This window comes from Heptranchias perlo, chromosome 7, assembly GCF_035084215.1.
Source record: "Heptranchias perlo isolate sHepPer1 chromosome 7, sHepPer1.hap1, whole genome shotgun sequence".
NCBI classification, from domain to species: domain Eukaryota; kingdom Metazoa; phylum Chordata; class Chondrichthyes; order Hexanchiformes; family Hexanchidae; genus Heptranchias; species Heptranchias perlo.
Window position 1 is genome coordinate 35,385,275 of NC_090331.1, and position 19,720 is coordinate 35,404,994.

General features: G+C 45.8%; 1 protein-coding gene across 2 annotated transcripts in view; it reads left to right on the forward strand.

Annotated features, from left to right (window-relative positions):
- Window positions 1-19,720, forward strand: part of tmem37 (transmembrane protein 37) — a 44,583-nt gene that overhangs the window by 17,708 nt on the left and 7,155 nt on the right. Inside the window, exon 2 of one of the 2 annotated variants that reach the window (XM_067987287.1) lies at window positions 6,978-7,249. The exons of the other annotated variant lie outside the window; for it this stretch is intronic. Coding sequence (XP_067843388.1) covers window positions 7,214-7,249 — 36 coding nt within the window. The 5' untranslated portion in view covers window positions 6,978-7,213. The remainder of the gene's footprint in view (window positions 1-6,977; window positions 7,250-19,720) is intronic. 2 annotated transcript variants of the gene reach the window in all.

The window sequence follows — 19,720 nt, forward strand, 5'->3', positions numbered from 1 at the left end:
TCTTCGGTTCTGTCACCTGTGGAGAGAGAGTACACGGTGCACGCTCCGGCCAGTTCTCTCCTAAAATGGCAATGGGATATTATGTACATCATAATGATGAAGATCCTACAAGGTACTTAATCTTACTTTCTTCATCATTCAGGCATCCATCATACAACATAAAAGCCATCCCAAAGTAGTAACAATTAAGAGGAGAGAAGCTGTAGCCAGGAGGCCCCAATTTCTGCTGCCAAAACAGTTTTGTTGAAAACAAATTTGGATGTTGGCCAAATTCAAATAATAATGTCTGATTAAATGTGAAGGATAATCCACATAGTTACATTACAGATGCTGTCAATGGAAACCTAACTAAGAGAGCCCAAGAAGAAGTCAATGGAAAGAGTAAGTTACAAGGGATAAAACACTCCATTAGCTATTTTGTTATTTGCTGCTTTGTGACCAAGCTACCTGAAATCCTAGAACCATAGAAAAGATAGAGCACAGAAGGGGGCCATTCGGCCCATCGTGTCCGCACCGGCTCGAAGAACAACCAGGTGCCATCTTTCACTATAACCCAAATAACTGCTGGGACTTCCTAAAGTTCTAAGTTAAGTGAACATAAAAACAAAGTGCTCTGTGCACTTTGACACAGTGAAACCTACAATTGTTGGGGAGGTGGTTTTTAAAAAAAAAGCTGCAACAATTTTCTGAGCCTAATAAATCTAAGAATATCTTGGGGAGAAACACTGGGTAAGTCCAAAAGCTATTCCATCCTTCTGCCAAATCAAAGAGGCTGATCTACAATTAAAGCCTACAGCTGACTAATATTTCAGGCTGAAATTAATGTTACTAAAGATGCTTCTTTCAGGTAAGAATCATATGTTCAAAGAGTCGTGAAGAGTGGGTCTGTTGGTTATGAAGGATTAATTTGAGTTATTAATTAGGAATCAAGATAGGTCTATTTGGATAAAACTTCCATATAGCTTGCATAAAATAAAAAACAAAGATGAGAACCTACAGGACCTGACGCTGATGCTTTATAAAAGGCTGTAACGGCAGCCACATAGAATCATAGAATGGTTACAGCACAGAAGGAGGCCATTCAACCCACTGAGCCTGTGCTGGCTCTTCGTAAGAGCAATCCAGTTAGTCCCATTCCCCTGCTCTTTCCCCGTAGTCCTGCAAATTTTTTCCCTTCAAGTATTTATCCAATTCCTCTTTTGAAAGCGAGGATTGAATCTGCCTCAGCAACCCCCTCAGGCAGTGCATTCCAGATCATAACCACCTGCTGGGTAAAAAAGTTTTCCTTCATGTTGCCATCGGTTCTTTTGCCAATCATCTTAAATTTGTGTCCTCTGGTTCACAACCCTTCCACCAATGGGAACAGTTTCTCTTTATTTACTTTATCTGAACCCTTCATGATTTTGAGCAGTTCTATCTCTTCTTAACCTCCTCTGCTCTGAGGAGAACAACCCCAGATTTTCCGGTCTATCCACACAACTGAAGTTCCTCATCCCTGGAACCATTCTAGTAAATCTTTTCTGCACTCTCTCTAAAGCCTTCACATCCTTCCTAAAGTTCTGTGCCCAAAATTGGACACAATACTCCAGTTGTGGCCAAACCACTGTTTTTTAAAGGTTTAACATAAATTCCTTGCTTTTGTACTCTATGCCTCTTTTTATAAAGCCCGAGCTCCTGTATGCTTTTTTAACCACTTTCTCAAACTGTCCTGCCACCTTCAAAGATTTGTGCACATATACTCTGAGGTACCTCTGTTCCGGTACTCCCTTTAGAATTGTACCATTTTGTTTATATTGCCTCTCCTCATTCTTCCTGCCGAAATGTATCACTTTGCTCTTCTCTATGTTAAATTTCATTTGCCATGTGTCTGCCCATTCCACCAGCCTGTCTGTGTCCTCTTGAAATCTATTACCATCCTCCTCATTGTTTACTACACTTCCAAGTTTTGTATCCTCTGGAAATTTTAAAATTATGTCCTGTACACCCAAGTCATTAATGTATAGCAAAAAAAAGCAGTGGTCCTAGTACCGACCCCTGGAGAACACCACTGAATACCTTCCTCCAGTCCGAAAAACAATAATTTACCACTACTCTCTGTTTCCCATCACTTAGCCAATTTTGTATCTATGCTGCCAACTGCCCCTTTTATTCCATGGGCTTCAATTTTACTGACAAGCCTATTATGTGGCACTTTATCAAACGCCTTTTGGAAGTCCATATGCACCACATCAACCGCATTGTCCTCATCAACCCCCACTGTTACCTCATCAAAAAACTCAATCAAGTTAGTTAAACACCATTTGCCTTTAACAAGTCCGTGCTGGCTTTCCTTTATTAATCCACACTTGTCCAAGTGACTCTTAATTTTGCCCCAGATTATCATTTCTAAAAGCTTCCCCACCACCGAGGTTAGCTTGACTGACCTGTAGTTACTGGGTTTACCCCTACACCCTTTTTTGAACAAGGGTTTAACATTTGCAGTTCTCCAGTCCTCTGGCACCACTCCGATATCTAAGGAGGATTGGAAGATTATGGCCAGCACCTCTTCAATTTCCACCCTTCCTTCCCTCAGCAATCTAGGACGCACCCCATGCGGACCAGGTGACTTATCTACTTTAAGTTCAGCTAGCCTTTCTATTACCTCCTCTTTATCAATTTTTAGCCCATCCAGTATCTTAACTACCTCCTCTTTTACTGTGACTTTGGCAGCATCTTTTTCCTTGGTAAAGACGGATGCAAAGTACTCATTTAGTACCTCAGCCATGTGCTCTGCCTCCATGCGTAGATCTTTTGGGTCCTTAATCGGCCTCACCCCTCCTCTTACCCGTTTACTATTTATATGCCCACAGAAGACTTTTGGATTCCCTTTCATGTTAGCTGCCAGTCTATTCTCATACTCTCTCTTTGCCCCTCTTATTTTCTTTTTCACTTCTCCTCTGTACTTTCTATATTCAGCCTGGTTCTCACTTGTATTATCAACCTGACATCTGTCATACACCCCCTTTTTCTGCTTCATCTTACTCTCTATCTCTTTCATCATCGATGGAGCTCTGGCATTGGTTGCCCTACCTTTCATGGGAATGTACCTAGACTGTAGCCAAATCATCTCCTCTTCAAAGTCTACCCATCGTTCGATTACAGTTTTGCCTACCATTTGATTACAATTTACCCTGGGCAGATCCGTCCTCAACCCACTGAAATTGCCGCTCCTCCAATTAAGTATTTTTATTTTAGATTGCTCCTTGTCCTTTTCCATAACTAATCTAAACCTTATGATACTCTGATCACTGTTCCCTAAATGTTCCCCCACTGACACTTGCTCCACTTGACCAACTTCATTCCCCAGAACTAGATCCAGCAATGCCTCCTTCCTCATTGGGCCGGAAACATACTGATCAAGAAAGTTCTCTTGAACACATTTCAGAAATTCCTCCCCCTCTTTGCCCTTTACATTATTACTATCCCAATCTATATTAGGATAGTTGAAGACCCCAATATTCACTACTCTCTGTAATTTCCCTGCAAATTTGCTCCTCTATATCCTTCCCACTATTTGTGGCCTTTAGAATACACCCAGTAGTGTAATGGCACCTCAATTGTTTCTTAACTCTAACCAAATAAATTCTGTCCTTGACCCCTCAAGAACATCCTCTCTCTCCAAGGCTGCAGTATTTTCCTTTATCAATACTGCCACTCCATGCCCCCACTCCTTTTTTTCCTTCTCTATCTTTCTTGAACACCTTGTATCCAGGAATATTTAGTACTCAATCCTGCCCTTTTTTTGAACCAGGTCTCCATTATCGCCACTATATCACATTCCCATGTGTCTATTTGCGCCTGCAGCTCACCAACCTTATTTACCACACTTCATGCATTTACATACATGCACTCTAAACCTATCTTAGACCTTCTCGTATTCTCTCTTAGTCTGATCCCACCTAATACTGTACTATTTTTTACTCTAAAGCTACCAGTCTCTCCCAATCCTTTGTGCACCTTGTTCCTCATTTCTAATGCTACAACCTGGTGCTCATCCCCCTGCCAAATTATTTAAACCCTCCCCCACAGCACTAGTGAACCTCCCCACAAGGGCATTGGTCCCAGCTCTTTTGAGGCGTAACCTGTCCACCTTGAACAGGTCCCTTCTTCCCCAGAACTGGTCCCAATGCCTCAAGAATCTGAAGCCCTCCCTCCTGCACCATGTCTCTAGCCATGCATGGACCTGCCTTATCTTCCTATTTCTGTACTTGCTAGCGTGTGGCACTGAGAGTAATCCAGAGATTACTACCTTTGAGGTATTGCTTTTTAACTTCCTAAGTTTTCACGTAATTGAGCACAGTAAGAATGGTTTCAATCACTAATAATAAAAGATCTTGATCTGAAAGTTGATGCTGTTCAATAACTGTTCCATCTTCTTTCACATTCAGACTCAGTGCAGAATATTACCCCCCCTCCACCATCTCCCTCATTGCCTCAGTTTCTGCCTTAACCACTAAACCTGGAAGTGAATTCACAACCCTCTGTGTGAAGATGTTTCTCCTGTTTTCTGTTCTGAATCTCTTACATTTAATCTTCTATCAATGACCCCTTGTTCTTGTCCCCTCAACTACTGGAAACCGTCTGCTTCGATCTACTCTCCCATTCTTTCATAATTTTAAACATTTTTATTATATCACTCCGTAATCTGCATTGTTCCAACGAAAAATGACTCAAGCTCCGATATTTACGTGGTGGTAGGGAGGGAACGGGGGCGCGTGTTTGCGTGGATGTGGGGGGGGAATCCCGGAAATGTCAGGATGATGGAGGTCCTGCTGAATTTAACAGCAGGACCTCATTATTTTTTTACTCCGTTTCCCGCCTGGCAACCAGCTAGATTGACAGGCTAATCGGCTGTTGGGTGGGAAAGCCAATGATAGAAGGCCACAGCCAGGGACCGTTGGGAACAGTCCCCAGGAAACATCACGGGTTCGTGGTGGGGGATGGAATCGGACAGGCAAACATCACGAGTTTGGAAGGAGGAGGGGTCAGCCAATTGCGACAGAAGATTTGCTTGAGGGGCTGGGGGGAAGCACTCCTGCTCCTCCTGGCTCACAAGCAGTTCTCTAAAAAGCACTTAACTGCTGGATCTGGCTGGCCAGCATTAAATTTAAATGGATGCCAAATATCAGGAACGGAGCCTCATTTGCATATTATAATAGGGACCCACCTCTCCTGAGCTTGTTACTCGGATGCCCCCAAACCCGCCCGCTGTTTAAACGGAAGCAGGCCCTTCTCGGCAGTTTGAGGTCAGGTTTCACATACTTGCTGATTTAACCTCCCCCATCCCCGACCCTCTCCCACCCGTCGTGTGAGGGTTAAAACTCCCCCTTCAGTGTTTCAAGTCTTCCTTCGTATTTATATTTCCTCATACCAGACAACAAACTAGAGAATCTGCATTGTACCTTCTTTAAAGCCTTAATATCCTTCCTATGGTGTGAAGCCCAATACTGCACACAGTACTCTAATTGAGGTCTCATTAAGGTTTTAAATAGGCTCATCATTACCTCTTGGCTGTTATAGTCTATACCCCTTGAGATAAAATCTAGAATTCTATTAGCTTTTTTTTATCAACCTGAGGTGCTTCCTTTAATGTTCTGTGAACTGTACCCCCAAATCCCTCTGCTCTTCCACAGCACCGAGCCTACTTCATATTTAAGGTATAATTACTGACTTCTTACCAAAATGCATCACCTCACATTTACTGACATTGAATTCCATCTGCCACGTTTTAGCCTATTCTCCCATCTTATCAATATCCCTTTGCAGTCTCCTTTGATCTTCTAAAGAATTAACTATACCTCCTATTTTTCTCATCTGCCAATTTTGACACTACTCCCTCTAGCTCTATATCCAAATCATTGATATACACAGTGAACAGAAGTGGCCCCAGAACTGAAGCCTGAGGGACACCACTACCCATTTTGAACCATTCTGAAACACTGTCCTTAACTCCTATGGCCTGTTTTCTCCCTTCTAAATAATTTTCAATCCAGTTTGATATCCTCCTCCTAATTCCATACCCCTTAAACTTCTCTAGTAACTTCCTATCTGGAATCTTATCAGACGCTTTCCTAAAGTCCATGTACACTACATCCACCGCATTTCCCCCCATCTACCATGTCTGTTACCTCCCCAAAAAATTCTTTGAGGTTTGTCATGCATGACCATCCCTGTAGAAATCCATGTTGGCTCCTTCTAACTATTTTCTCTATATCTTGATATGTGACAATTTTAGCCTTAATTAAAGACTCTAAAATTTTCCCTACCACAGATATGAAGCTCACTGGCCTGTAATTACCCAGATTAGCGCAGTCTTCCTTTCCTACATTGGCCATTCTCTAGTCATCCAGCGCACAATAGAGCCCTGAAATATAATTTCTAGGGCCTCTGCAATTTCCTCCCCCAACTCCTTCAGGCTCCTAGGATGTACCCCATCAGGCCCTGGTGCTTTGCCTAAAATTTTCCTTTTATCCATCAAAATATCGCTTATCTTGTGGATTCATGGCCTCTCCGATACCCCTTTTGGAGATTTCTGATGTTTATAAGCAGGCATCATCAATGTGATGTCAAAAGGAAACAGATTTGAAGGTTTGCCAAAAAGCTAAAACAGGTCCAACCCAAGCGCTTACCATTATGTCATGTCTCAAAATACTCATATATTGTATCCCAAAATATCATTTTCTGAAAGAAATCTGCCTAATTTGCATTTGAGTGGATCAGCACTCTGCTTCCACCATCTCCCTAGGGAGCCTGTTCCATAGATTTACCACTCGCTCACTGAAATAATGGGCCCGATAATAATGCAGAGGTGGGTTCTGAGCGGTGGAGGGGGCGGCGATAGCGGGCCCGAAACCTGGAAGAAGTTTTGACGCGTCAGAATGTGCGATTTCAACCTGGCTACCGAATTTTAATTTTACTTCTGGGCTTTGCATCTCCAGTGGGCGTCAGCGGGCGTGATGCGAACCCGCCTGATGTGATCTCAACTCGACTATTTAAAGAACCAATTCAAAGATGGAATTTGGAGGAGTTAGGAGTTGTATAAAGAGACGGCGAAGTTTAAAGATGGACTCAGGATGGTCAAAGGCTGCGCCCTGTTTAATGATGCATCACTTGATCTACTGCTGGGTGCAGTAAGGAGACAATCTTCCCTAGCAACAGGAAGAAACCTGCTGCTATGACCAAGAAGGCATGGTTGGAGGTGGCTGAGGAGGTGAGCAGCAGAAGCATTGCATCCCTTACCTGCATCCAGTACAGGAAGCGCTTTAATGACCTAAGCAGGTCAGGAAATATGAGCACAGTTGCAAATTCATCTCCACCCTTTAGTGCACACCCCACCTCTCACTCTGTCTTGTCAAGAGTACTCCATGACATCACTCCTCATAGTCACTTAAGTTTCAAGAGCACCCATGGTTCACTTTTTATGCACTTCCACACCTCCCCATTTATCCATCCACCACTGCCACTCACCCAATCCTTATGCAATGTGATGCATCTGTCTGATAGTCACCCTCACTGAATGCACTGGATCTATTGGGTGAAGTCATGCCTTACAGTCACTCATAGGACTGTTGTTCCCCCATTGTAGGAGAAGCGAGCACAAACACAAGGGAGAGGGACAGGGCCAGAAATGGCCCATTACAGATAGAAACATAGAAAATCTATGGCACAGAAGGAGGCCATTTGGCCCATCGTGTCCGTGCCTGTCGAAAAAGAGCTACCCAGCCTAATCCCACTTTCCAGCTCTTCGTCCGTAGCTTGTAGGTTACGGCACTTCAAGTGCATATCCAAGTACTTTTTAAATGTGATGAGGGTTTCTGCCTCTACCACATTTTCAGGCAGTGAGTTCCAGACCCCCACCACCCTCTGGGTGAAAAAAATTTTCCTCAGCTCCCCTCTAATCTTTCTACCAATTACTTTAAATCTATGCACCTGGTTATTGACCTCTCTGCTGAGGGAAATAGGTCCTTCCTGTCCACTCTATCTAGGCCCCTCATAAATTTTATACACCTCAATTAAATCACCCCTCAATCTTCTCTGCTCCAAATAAAACAACTCCAGCCTATCCAATCTTTCCTCATAGCTAAAATTCTCCATTCCTGGCAACATCCTCGTAAATCTTCTCTGTACCCTCTCTAGTGCAGTCACATCTTTCCTGTAATGTGGTGACCAGAACTGTACGCAGTACTCAAGCTGTGGCCTAACTAATGTTTTATAAAGTTCTAGCATTACCTCCCTGCTCTTATATTCTGTGCCTCGGCTAATAAAGAAAAGTATACCGTATGCCTTCTTAACTACCTTATCTACCTGTCCTACTACCTTCAGGGAATCTGTGGACATGCACTCCAAGGTTCCTCTCTTCCTCTACACCTCTCAGTATCCTCCCATTTATTGTGTATTCCCTTGCCTTGTTTGACCTCCCCAAATGCATTACCTCACACTTCTCTGGATTGAATTCCATTTGCCACTTTTCTGCCCACCTGATCAATCCATTGATATCTTCCTGCAGTCTACAGCTTTCCTCCTCACTATCAATAACATGGCCAATTTTTGTATCATCTGCAAACTTCTTAATCATGCCCCCTACATTTAAGTCTAAATCATTGATATATACCACAAAAAGCAAGGGACCTAGTACTGAGCCCTGCGGAACCCCATTGGAAACAGCCTTATTGTCACAGAAACTCCCGTCGACCATTCCAATAATTTGCCCACCACCAATGTTAGACTGACTGGCCTGTAATTACCCGGTCTATCCTTTTCTCCCTTTTTAAACAATGGTACAACATTAGCAGTCCTCCAATCCTCCAGCACCACGACTGTATCCAGTGAGGATTGGAAAATGATGGTCAGAGCCTCCGCTATTTCCTCCCTTGCTTCTTTTAACAGCCTGGGATACATTTCATCCGGGCCTGGTGATTTATCTACTTTCAAAGATACTAATCCCCTTAATATTTCCTCTCTCACTATGTTTATCCCAACCAATATTTCACACTCCTCCTCTTTAACTACAATGTCTGCATCGCCTCCCTCATTTCTGAAAACAGATGCAAAGTATTCATTAAGAACCATACCAACATCTTCTGCCTCTACACATACATTACCTTTGGGGTCTCTAATAGGCCCTACTCTTTCCTTAGTTATCCTCTTGCACTTTATGTATTTATAAAACATTTTTGGGTTTTCCTTAATTTTATTTGCCTGTATTTTCATGCCCTCTCTTTGCTTTCCTAATTTCCTTTTTAATTTCATTCCTGCACTTTCTATACTCCTCTAGGCTTTCTGCAGTATTGAGCTCTCGGTGTCTGACATAAGCTTCCCTTTTTTGCCTTATCTTACCCTGTATGCTCCGTGTCATCCGGGGGGCTCTAGATTTGGCAGTCCCACCCTTTTTCTTTGTGGGGACATGTTTACCCTGAACCCCTTGCATCTTCCCCTTGAATGCCTCCCACTGCTCTGACACTGATTTACCTTCAAGTAGCTGTTTCCAGTCCACTTTCGCTAAATCACTTCTCAGCTTAGTAATATTGGCCTTTCTCCAATTTAGAACTTTAACTCCTGTTCTATCTTTGTCCTTTTCCATAACTATGTTAAATCTAACTGAATTATGATCACTATCACCAAAATGCTCTCCCACTGATACTCCTTCCACCTACCCAGCTTCATTCCCTAAAACTAAATTCAGAACTGCCCCTATCCACCCCCCCCACCCCCACCCCACCCCCCACCCCACCTTGTTGGGCCTGCTACGTACTGGCTAAAAACATTCTCCTGAATGCAATTTAAGAATTCTGCACCCTCTATACCTTTTACACTGATTGTATCACAGTTAATATTAGGGTAGTTGAAATCCCCTGCTATTACTGCCCTATTGTTTTTGCACTTCTCAGAAATTTGCCTACATATTTGCTTTTCTATCTCCCTCTGACTGTTTGGGGGTCTATAGTACACTCCCCAGCAATGTGATTGCCCCTTTTTTGTTCTTTAGCTCAACCCATATGGCCTCATTTGATGATCCTTCTAATATCATACCTCCTCACAGCCGTAATTGTTTCTTTAACCAATATTGCCACCCCCTCCTTTTTTATCCCCCTCTCTATCTCGTCTGAAAACCAGGAACATTGAGCTGCCATTCCTGCCCCTGTTTAAGCCATGTTTCAGTAATAGCTAAGATATTAGACTTCTACGTGTCTATCTGTGCCCTTAGCTCATCTACCTTATTCACTATACTTCTTGCATTGAGGTATATACTATTAAGCACTGCCAAATTCCTTTGTTGTCTAGTTTCTAACCTTTGTTTCCTCTGCCTTCTAAACTCGCTTACTAATTTTCTGCCTTCCACTTCCAGCTCTGCTTCTCTCCCTTCTGAATCTACATTCAGGTTCCCACCCCCCTGCCAAGCTAGTTTAAACCCTCCCCAACAGCACTAGCAAACCTTCCCGCGAGTATATTGATCCCGGCCCTGTTGAGATGCAACCCGTCCAGCTTGTACATGTCCCACCTCCCCCAGGAATCTAAAGCCCTCCCTCGTGCACCATCTCTCCAGCCACGCATTCACCTGCACTATCCTCCTATTTCTCAACTTACTAGCGTGTGGCACCGGGAGTAATATCTGGAGATTACTACCTTTTGAGGTCCTGTTTATTAATTTCTTTCCTAGCTCCTTAAAATCTACCTGCAAGACCTCATCCCTCTTATAGTGCAGCTGACATCATCAGAGGAAGTGGCATATCTGCATCCCTGACCGTCAGAGACGGAGAGACTGGGATTTCGCAGCTGCCTGGTGACAGAATTAAATATCTCTGACCCACATCTCATACAAAACTCAGTCATGTGGATTTGATTTCAGCAACATGTGAAATATGATAAGCACAGTTATGATGAGTGGCAACATTTTTACATTGCCAGTACTAATCTGTTTCTTCTCTCCTCCAGGGCCTTCAAGCATAGAACAGCAGTCCTCGACTTTCCTGACGACGATTCCTCAAAGGTCCTGATTCCTTCTGAGGGTGCATCGTCAAAGGATGTGCTACCAGACACCAGAGCAGATACTTGCACTTCAGTGGGTCCTGTTAGACAGCTAGTTGGGTTTTCACCTGGTGAGTCACAGTTCACAAGTGAGCAAGAATGGTGGCAGGGACAGCAGTAGAGAGTCCGTGTTGGTGGGCGCACTGCTCTTCAAGCTCTGCTCAGCTGGATACAGATGCTGAACCCAGGGGGCCATCGATGAAAATCACAGGGGGTGTTACATGGTCCTACCTTCTCGTAGCCTTCTTTGTATGACAAACGATAGTCCTTGACCAATTTGTACTTCAAAACACTTCTTTTAATCCACTCCACGCAAAGTCACACTACACAGTACCTTTGGCAACACCTAGTACACTTTCCCATTCCCAGGCACTTTCAGCTTCCCTCAACTGCCTTTTAGCTTATCAGCTCAAGTCAGGCCATCTTGTTCAGAGGCTCTGTTCAGGGATCCTTACTTCTCTGGACCTTGATCTTTTACTCTCACCCGACAGGGGAAGGTCTCCACCCACTCCTGCCTCAATTACTTTTTAAAAGTGAGGTTTCTTAAAAGGGCCATACCCTTATTCAGGGTTCAGGGTCCTCATCAGCCTATGGCTGACCTACTGGCACTCAGTCACCCTGCTCCAAGGGACAGCAGCAAATTTGCGAGCTACTGGCAGACGTGCTACGCACACTCTCCACTCTCAGCAGAGAGGATGGAGGAGTCCAGCTGAAGCATTTGTGGATTGATGTGGCAGGCCATTGCGAGAATGTCTGTCATGGAGAGAGTGGCCGCCTCCGTGGAACGTCAATCACGGTTATCAAACCAGTCCATGCACGCCGTGGCCGTGCAGACTTTGGATGCCAGCATGTCTGCCCCTTAAACAGGATGACAGATACATTATTCGTGGCCTTACAAGGCATCATTGATCTGCACCAAGCTGTTCCCCAGCAGAGTGGTGGGAGCGATGTGTCACTGGCCCAGGAGGGGGATGATACTGAAAGAGGATATGGAAGTGGGAACTCCACTCAACGCGTTCCCACATCTCACCCGTTGTTCCGCCCCCCCCCCCCCCAATTAACCAGTACCCACAATGCTGCCACATCTCCCGATGGCTGAGTCTGCCTCTGCACAGGTGCAGGTGGAGCAGTCTTTGGTGGTGTTCTCACAGGCTCCAACAACCAGAAATCATCGGCCAAGAGCATCTCAGCAGTCAGAGCAGGGATCTGAGCAGCCTGCCTCCACCTCTGCTGAAACCACAGGGGTTGTTGCACGTAGGAGCGGTAGGCAAAGGAAGAGAGAAACATTGTAATTCACCAAGGGTGTGCACATGGGTGTTTGTGAAAATGTTATGTTATTAAGTTTCCTTTTGTCCAGGCACCTGAAGCGTATCTTGCATAAAAAGATGACACGGTGTGGGTTTTAAGATAGCGGGGGCCATTTTGTATGAGAGTTTAAGTCCAGATAACTCTGTTGTCTTGATAAAGAAGGTGAAGGAATACTCTTAATTTAAAAGGTGTTCAAATCTACTTTTTGTGGAAGATGACATAGGAACATAGTTTGTGAATCTCTTGAATTCACTACAAGAGCTCTTATTCTCGTGACCTGCATTGACATACTCAAAATATAACACATTGCCCTGTTTTTAAAACATTCTTACACACAACACAAGCAAACAGCATCTGCTTTCAGCTCTTCTGTCCTCTTTCAAAGCAATTGAATATTCTTCAACCTGATAACCGCAGATGCTGTTTCATCATTGTCATGTTTTGATTATCTTCTGTTGCAATAATAACCCCAATTTTAACTACAATAACAGTAGAATATTCGGTTGTAGTTCAATTTCCAAGAAGCCAGGAGCAGGGACCAATTGATACATAGAATCATAGAATGTTACAGCACAGAAGGAGGCCATTTGGCCCATCGTGCCTTTGCCGGTTCTTTGAAAAAGCAATCCAATTAGTCCCATTCCCCTGCTCTTACCCCAGAGCCCTGCAATTTTTTTTCCCTTCAAGTATTTATCCAATTCTCCTTTGAAAGTTATTTTTGAATCTGCTTCCACCACCCTTTCAGGCAGTGCATCCCAGATTATAACAACTCGCTGAGTAAAAAAAACTCCCCTCATCTCACCTGAATGAGTGCAGCTCCAACAACACTCAAGAAGCTCGACACCATCCAGGACAAAGCAGCCCGCTTGATTGGCATCCCATCCACCACGCTAAACATTCACTCCCTTCACCATCGGCGCACTGTGGCTGCAGTGTGTACCATCCACAGGATGCACTGCAGCAATTCGCCAAGGCTTCTTCGACAGCACCTCCCAAACCCGCGACCTCTACCACCGAGAAGGACAAGGGCAGCAGGTACATGGGAACAACACCACCTGCACGCTCCCCTACAAGTGGATGATCCATCTCAGCCTCCTCCCGATATCCCCACCATCATAGAAGCCAGTCTTCATCCAATTCGATTCACTCCACGTGATATCAAGAAACGGCTGAGTGCACTGGATACAGCAAAGGCTATGGGCCCCGACAACATCCCGGCTGTAGTGCTGAAGGCTTGTGCTCCAGAATTAGCTGCGCCTCTAGCCAAGCTGTTCCAGTACAGCTACAACACTGGCATCTACCCAACAATGTGGAAAATTGCCCAGGTATGTCCTGTCCACAGAAAGCAGGACAAATCCAATCCGGCCAATTATCGCCCCATCAGTCTACTCTCAATCATCAGCATAGTGATGGAAGGTGTCGTTGACAGTGCTATCAAGCGGCACTTTCTCACCAATAACCTGCGCACCGATGCTCAGTTTGGGTTCCGCCAGGACCACTCGGCTCCAGACCTCATTACAGCCTTGGTCCAAACATGGACAAAAGAGCTGAATTCCAGAGGTGAGGTGAGAGTGACTGCCCTTGACATCAAGGCAGCATTTGACCGAGTGTGGCACCAAGGAGCCCTAGTAAAATTGAAGTCAATGGGAATCAGGGGGAAAACTCTCCAGTGGCTGGAGTCATACCTAGCACAAAGGAAGATGTTAGTAGTTGTTGGAGGCCAATCATCTCAGCCCCAGGGCATTGCTGCAGGAGTTCCTCAGGGCAGTGTCCTTGGTCCAACCATCTTCAGCTGCTTCATCAATGACCTTCGCTCCATCATAAGGTCAGAAATGGGGATGTTCACTGATGATTGCACAGTGTTCAGTTCCATTCGCAACCCCTTAGATAACGAAGCAGTCCGAGCCTGCATGTAGCAAGACCTGGACAACATCCAGGCTTGGGCTCATAAATGACAAGTAACATTCGCGCCAGACAAGTGCCAGGCAAGGACCATCTCCAACAAGAGCGAATCTAACCACCTCCCCTTCACATTCAACGGCATTACCATCGCCGAATCTCCCACCATCAACTTCCTGTGGGTCACCATTGACCAGAAACTTAACTGGACCAGCCAAATAAATACTGTGGCTACAAGAGCAGGTCAGAGGCTGGGTATTCTGCGGCGAGTGACTCATCTCCTGACTCCCCAAAGCCTTTCCACCATCTACAAGGCACAAGTCAGGAGTGTGATGGAATACTCTCCACTTGCCTGGATGAGTGCAGCTCCAACAACACTCAAGAAGCTCGACACCATCCAGGACAAAGCAGCCCGCTTGATTGGCACCCCATCCACCACCATAAACATTCACTCCCTTCACCACCGGCGCACTGTGGCTGCAGTGTGTACTATCCACAGGATGCACTGCAGCAACTCGCCAAGGCTTCTTCGACAGCACCTCCCAAACCCGCGACCTCTACCACCTCGAAGGACAAGAGCAGCAGGTACATGGGAACAACACCACCTGCACGTTCCCCTCCAAGTCACACACCATCCCGACTCGGAAATATATTGCCGTTCCTTCATCGTCGCTGGGTCAAAATCCTGGAACTCCCTAACAGCACTGCAGGAGAACCTTCACCACATGGACTGCAGCGGTTCAAGAAGGCGGCTCACCACCACCTTCTCAAAGGCAAATAGGGATGGGCAATAAATGCTGGCCTCGCCAGCGACGCCCACATCCCATGAACGAATTTAAAAAAACCTCTGGTTCTTTTGCCAGTTACCTTAAATCTGTGTCCTCTGGTCACTGACCCTTCTGCCATTGGAAACAGTTTCTCCTTATTTACTCTATCAAAACCGTTCATGATTTTGAACACCTTTATCAAATCTCCCCTTATCGTTCTCTGCTCTAAGGAGAACAACCTTTAGTCTTTCCACGTAACTGAAGTCCCGTATCCTTGGTGCCATTCTAGTAAATCTCTGCACGCTCTCTAAGACCTTGACATCCTTCCTAAAGTGTGGTGCCCAGAATTAAAGTGTGGTTTTGAAAATAAAACTCAAGATTTTAATAAACATAGACTCCTTGAACTTTACATGGTAAAGCTTACAAAAATCACATCTTATTGAATGCCAACTTACTTATAATGTGGGGGAATTCTTTCATGTTAAGAATGTAATCTTGATTCCCTACTCCACAATAACTTATTATTCAGCCACACATGAAATAATCACTGTAGAAATACTTGGCTGGCATCTTGCATTTCCATACAGTGTTCTGCTGAGGCTGGAGCAGGCTGGCCCAGCTGGCTGGCACCAATACTGGCACTGGTTCAGAGGCTGTTGGGGAACAAGCATACTGTCATCCTGAGATGGAACAGCATCTGCCTGTCCCTTGTTGCCAACGCTGCTGTCATGGATCTACGCCTGGATACTCGTACTTCTCTGTGGGAGAACAGGAATAAGACGATGCTTTAGAAGCCTCTTTCCATAGTCTCTATTATGGTCGAAAGCTAGAGGAGATACTGGAACCTAGAGCTATGGTGGCAGCATTTTGAGGTTCCATCAAAATGTCAGAGCTGTCAACAGAGGCTCCAACACTGTGGGCCATGCTGCAATGTTCATAGAGCAGACCATATGCTCTACAGTTGACTGCATTGTCCCTGTGCACCTCTGGAATACCCTACACAAGTTGGGGTTGGACTCCATGCTCCCCAACATTGCGTGCAGGCTCATTGGCAGGCAGTCCAGTGAACTGAGTGGTTTGAAGTGCACGGCCATCCGTCTTCTATATGCTGCGCCTTGGAAGTCATCATCTGTGCCCTCTGCAGCAAGGCTAAGATGCATGTTTGCTCTCCGGCGAGTTGTTCCTGCACTGTCCTCTCCCCTTGCTCTTGCTCCTGCTCATTTGTGCTGGGTGAATCTCTCAGTGCAGACCTGTCTACCCGACCCCCTATACTATGGGGGGTGCTGGTTTCTGAACTGGTGCCTGCAAGTGTAAGGTTAGCTCATGGAATGTGCTCTAGAAGGCTGTCCTTCTCTTCCTCTGATCCAAGAGGGCCCTCTATTTCTGCTAAACCTAGAAAGGGAAGAGAGGGACAAGAGTTCTCGGTTAGGGTAAGCAAAGAGAGATGAATGTGAACTCAAAGCTGGACCACTTTGTCATGCAGAGTGTCTAAAGGGAGAGATTTTAGTGAGAAGAGAAAAAGATGGTAAGATGGTTAAATAGCTCGCAGAGTGTGTCCACCAGCCTTGCCAGTCACAATGCTCCTGAGGCACTCCCTACCCATAATATCCTTGGCGGCCTCTTTCAGAGAGTTGAAGTTGCTAATAGTCTGGTTCAACCTGTGAGAGTAGCCAGTAAGGTGGCTGGAGTTGGTAGTGAGGATATGGAGTTTGTGGCAGGGGCCAAAGACAATGGCTTCAGTCTTCGAGGGGCTGAATGGCCTACTCCTGTTCCAATGTTCCCAATGCTTAGCGGGAGGAAATTACAGTTCATCCAAGACTGGGGCCAGGATTCTCCTGTGTGATCCTGCCTGAAATTGGGCAGGATCATGGTGAAGAATGAGGAAAAATTTGGGCAGTGAAGCCTACCACTACCTCCTCACTAATGGATGTTGGCCTTTATCTCAAGGGGGCTGGAATGCAAATGGGTGGAAGTTATGTTACAGTTATATAAAGCTCTGGTTAGACCCCATTTACAGTACTGCATTCAGTTCTGGGCACCCCACCTCAGGAAGGATATATTGGCCTTGGAAGAGGTGCAGCGCAGATTCACCAGAATGATACTGGGGCTTAAAGGGTTAAATTATGAGGCTTGTATTCCCTTGAGTTTAGAAGATTGAGAGCTGATTTAATCGAGGTGCTTAAAATGTTAAATGGATTCGATAGGGTAGATAAAGAAAAACTCTTTCCTCCAGGAGAACCTTCACTACGCGGACTGCAGCGGTTCAAGAAGGCAGCTCACCACCACCTTCTCAAGGGCAATTAGGGATGGGCAATAAATGCTGGCCTTGCCAGCAACACCCACATCCCATGAACGAATAAAAATCCAGAACAAGAGGGCGTAATCTTAAAAATTGGAGCCAGGCCATTGAGGAATGAAATCAGGAAATACTTCTTCATACAAAGGATCGTAGAAATTTGGAACTCTCTTCCCAAAAAGGCTGTGGATACTGTGTCAATTGAAGCTTTCAAGACTGAGATCGATAGATTTTTGTTAGGTAAAGGTATCAAGGGATACGGAGCAAAGGCATGTAAATGAGGTTGAGGTACAGATCAGCCATGATCAAATTGAATGGCGGAACAGGGTCAAAATGAAGTGCCAACCTGGTGAAGCTACAACTCAGGACTACATGCATGCTAAACAGCGGAAGCAACATGCTATAGACAGAGCTAAGCGATTCCACAACCAACGGATCAGATCAAAGCTCTGCAGTCCTGCCACATCCAGTCGTGAATGGTGGTGGACAATTAAACAACTAACGGGAGGAGGAGGCTCTGCAAACATCCCCATTCTCAATGATGGCGGAGTCCAGCACGTGAGTGCAAAAGACAAGGCTGAAGCGTTTGCAACCATCTTCAGCCAGAAGTGCCGAGTGGATAATCCATCTCAGCCTCCTCCCGATATCCCCACCATCACGGAAGCCAGTCTTCAGCCAATTCGATTCACTCCACGTGATATCAAGAAACGGCTGAGTGCACTGGATACAGCAAAGGCTATGGGCCCTGACAACATCCCAGCTGTAGTGCTGAAGACTTGTGCTCCAGAACTAGCTGCGCCTCTAGCCAAGCTGTTCCAGTACAGCTACAACACTGGCATCCACCCGACAATGTGGAAAATTGCCCAGGTATGTCCTGTCCACAAAAAGCAGGACAAATCCCATCCGGCCAATTACCGCCCCATCAGTCTACTCTCAATCATCAGCAAAGTGATGGAAGGCGTCGTCGACAGTGCTATCAAGCGGCACTTACTCACCAATAACCTGCTCACCGATGCTCAGTTTGGGTTCCGCCAGGACCACTCGGCTCCAGACCTCATTACAGCCTTGGTCCAAACATGGACAAAAGAGCTGAATTCCAGAGGTGAGGTGAGAGTGACTGCCCTTGACATCAAGGCAGCATTTGACCGAGTGTGGCACCAAGGAGCCCTAGTAAAATTGAAGTCAATGGGAATCAGGGGGAAAACTCTCCAGTGGCTGGAGTCATACCTAGCACAAAGGAAGATGGTAGTGGTTGTTGGAGGCCAATCATCTCAGCCCCAGGGCATTGCTGCAGGAGTTCCTCAGGGCAGTGCCCTAGGCCCAACCATCTTCAGCTGCTTCATCAATGACCTTCCCTCCATCATAAGGTCAGAAATGGGGATGTTCGCTGATGACTGCACAGTGTTCAGTTCCATTCGCAACCCCTCAGATAATGAAGCAGTCCGAGCCTGCATGCAGCAAGACCTGGACAACATCCAGGCTTGGGCTGATAAGTGGCAAGTAACATTCGTGCCAGATAAGTGCCAGGCAATGACCATCTCCAACAAGAGAGAGTCTAACCACCTCCCCTTGACATTCAATGGCATTACCATCGCCGAATCCCCCACCATCAACATCCTGGGGGTCACCATTGACCAGAAACTTAACTGGACCAGCCATATAAATACTGTGGCCACAAGAGCAGGTCAGAGGCTGGGTATTCTGCGGCGAGTGACTCATCACCTGACTCCCCAAAACCTTTCCACCATCTACAAGGCACAAGTCAGGAGTGTGATGGAATACTCTCCACTTGCCTGGATGAGTGCAGCTCCAACAACACTCAAGAAGCTTGACACCATCCAAGATAAAGCAGCCCGCTTGATTGGCACCCCATCCACCACCCTAAACATTCACTCCCTTCACCACCGGCGCACTGTGGCTGCAGTGTGCACCATCCACAGGATGCACTGCAGCAACTCGCCAAGGCTTCTTCGACAGCACCTCCCAAACCCGCGACCTCTACCACCTAGAAAGACAAGGGCAGCAGGCGCATGGGAACAACACCACCTGCACGTTCCCCTCCAAGTCACACACCATCCCGACTTGGAAATATATAGCCGTTCCTTCATTGTCGCTGGGTCAAAATCCTGGAACTCCCTTCCTAACAGCACTGTGGGAGAACCGTCAACACACGGACTGCAGCGGTTCAAGTAGGCGGCTCACCACCACCTTCTCGAGGGCAATTAGGGATGGGCAATAAATGCCGGCCTTGCCAGAGACGCCCACATCCCGTGAACGAATAAAAAAAAAAACAGGGTCAAGGGGCTGAATGGCCTACTCCTGTTCCTATGTTGATGTTGACACTGGGTGGGTGGGATTATAACCTCGCGGCCCGATGGAAATTGGG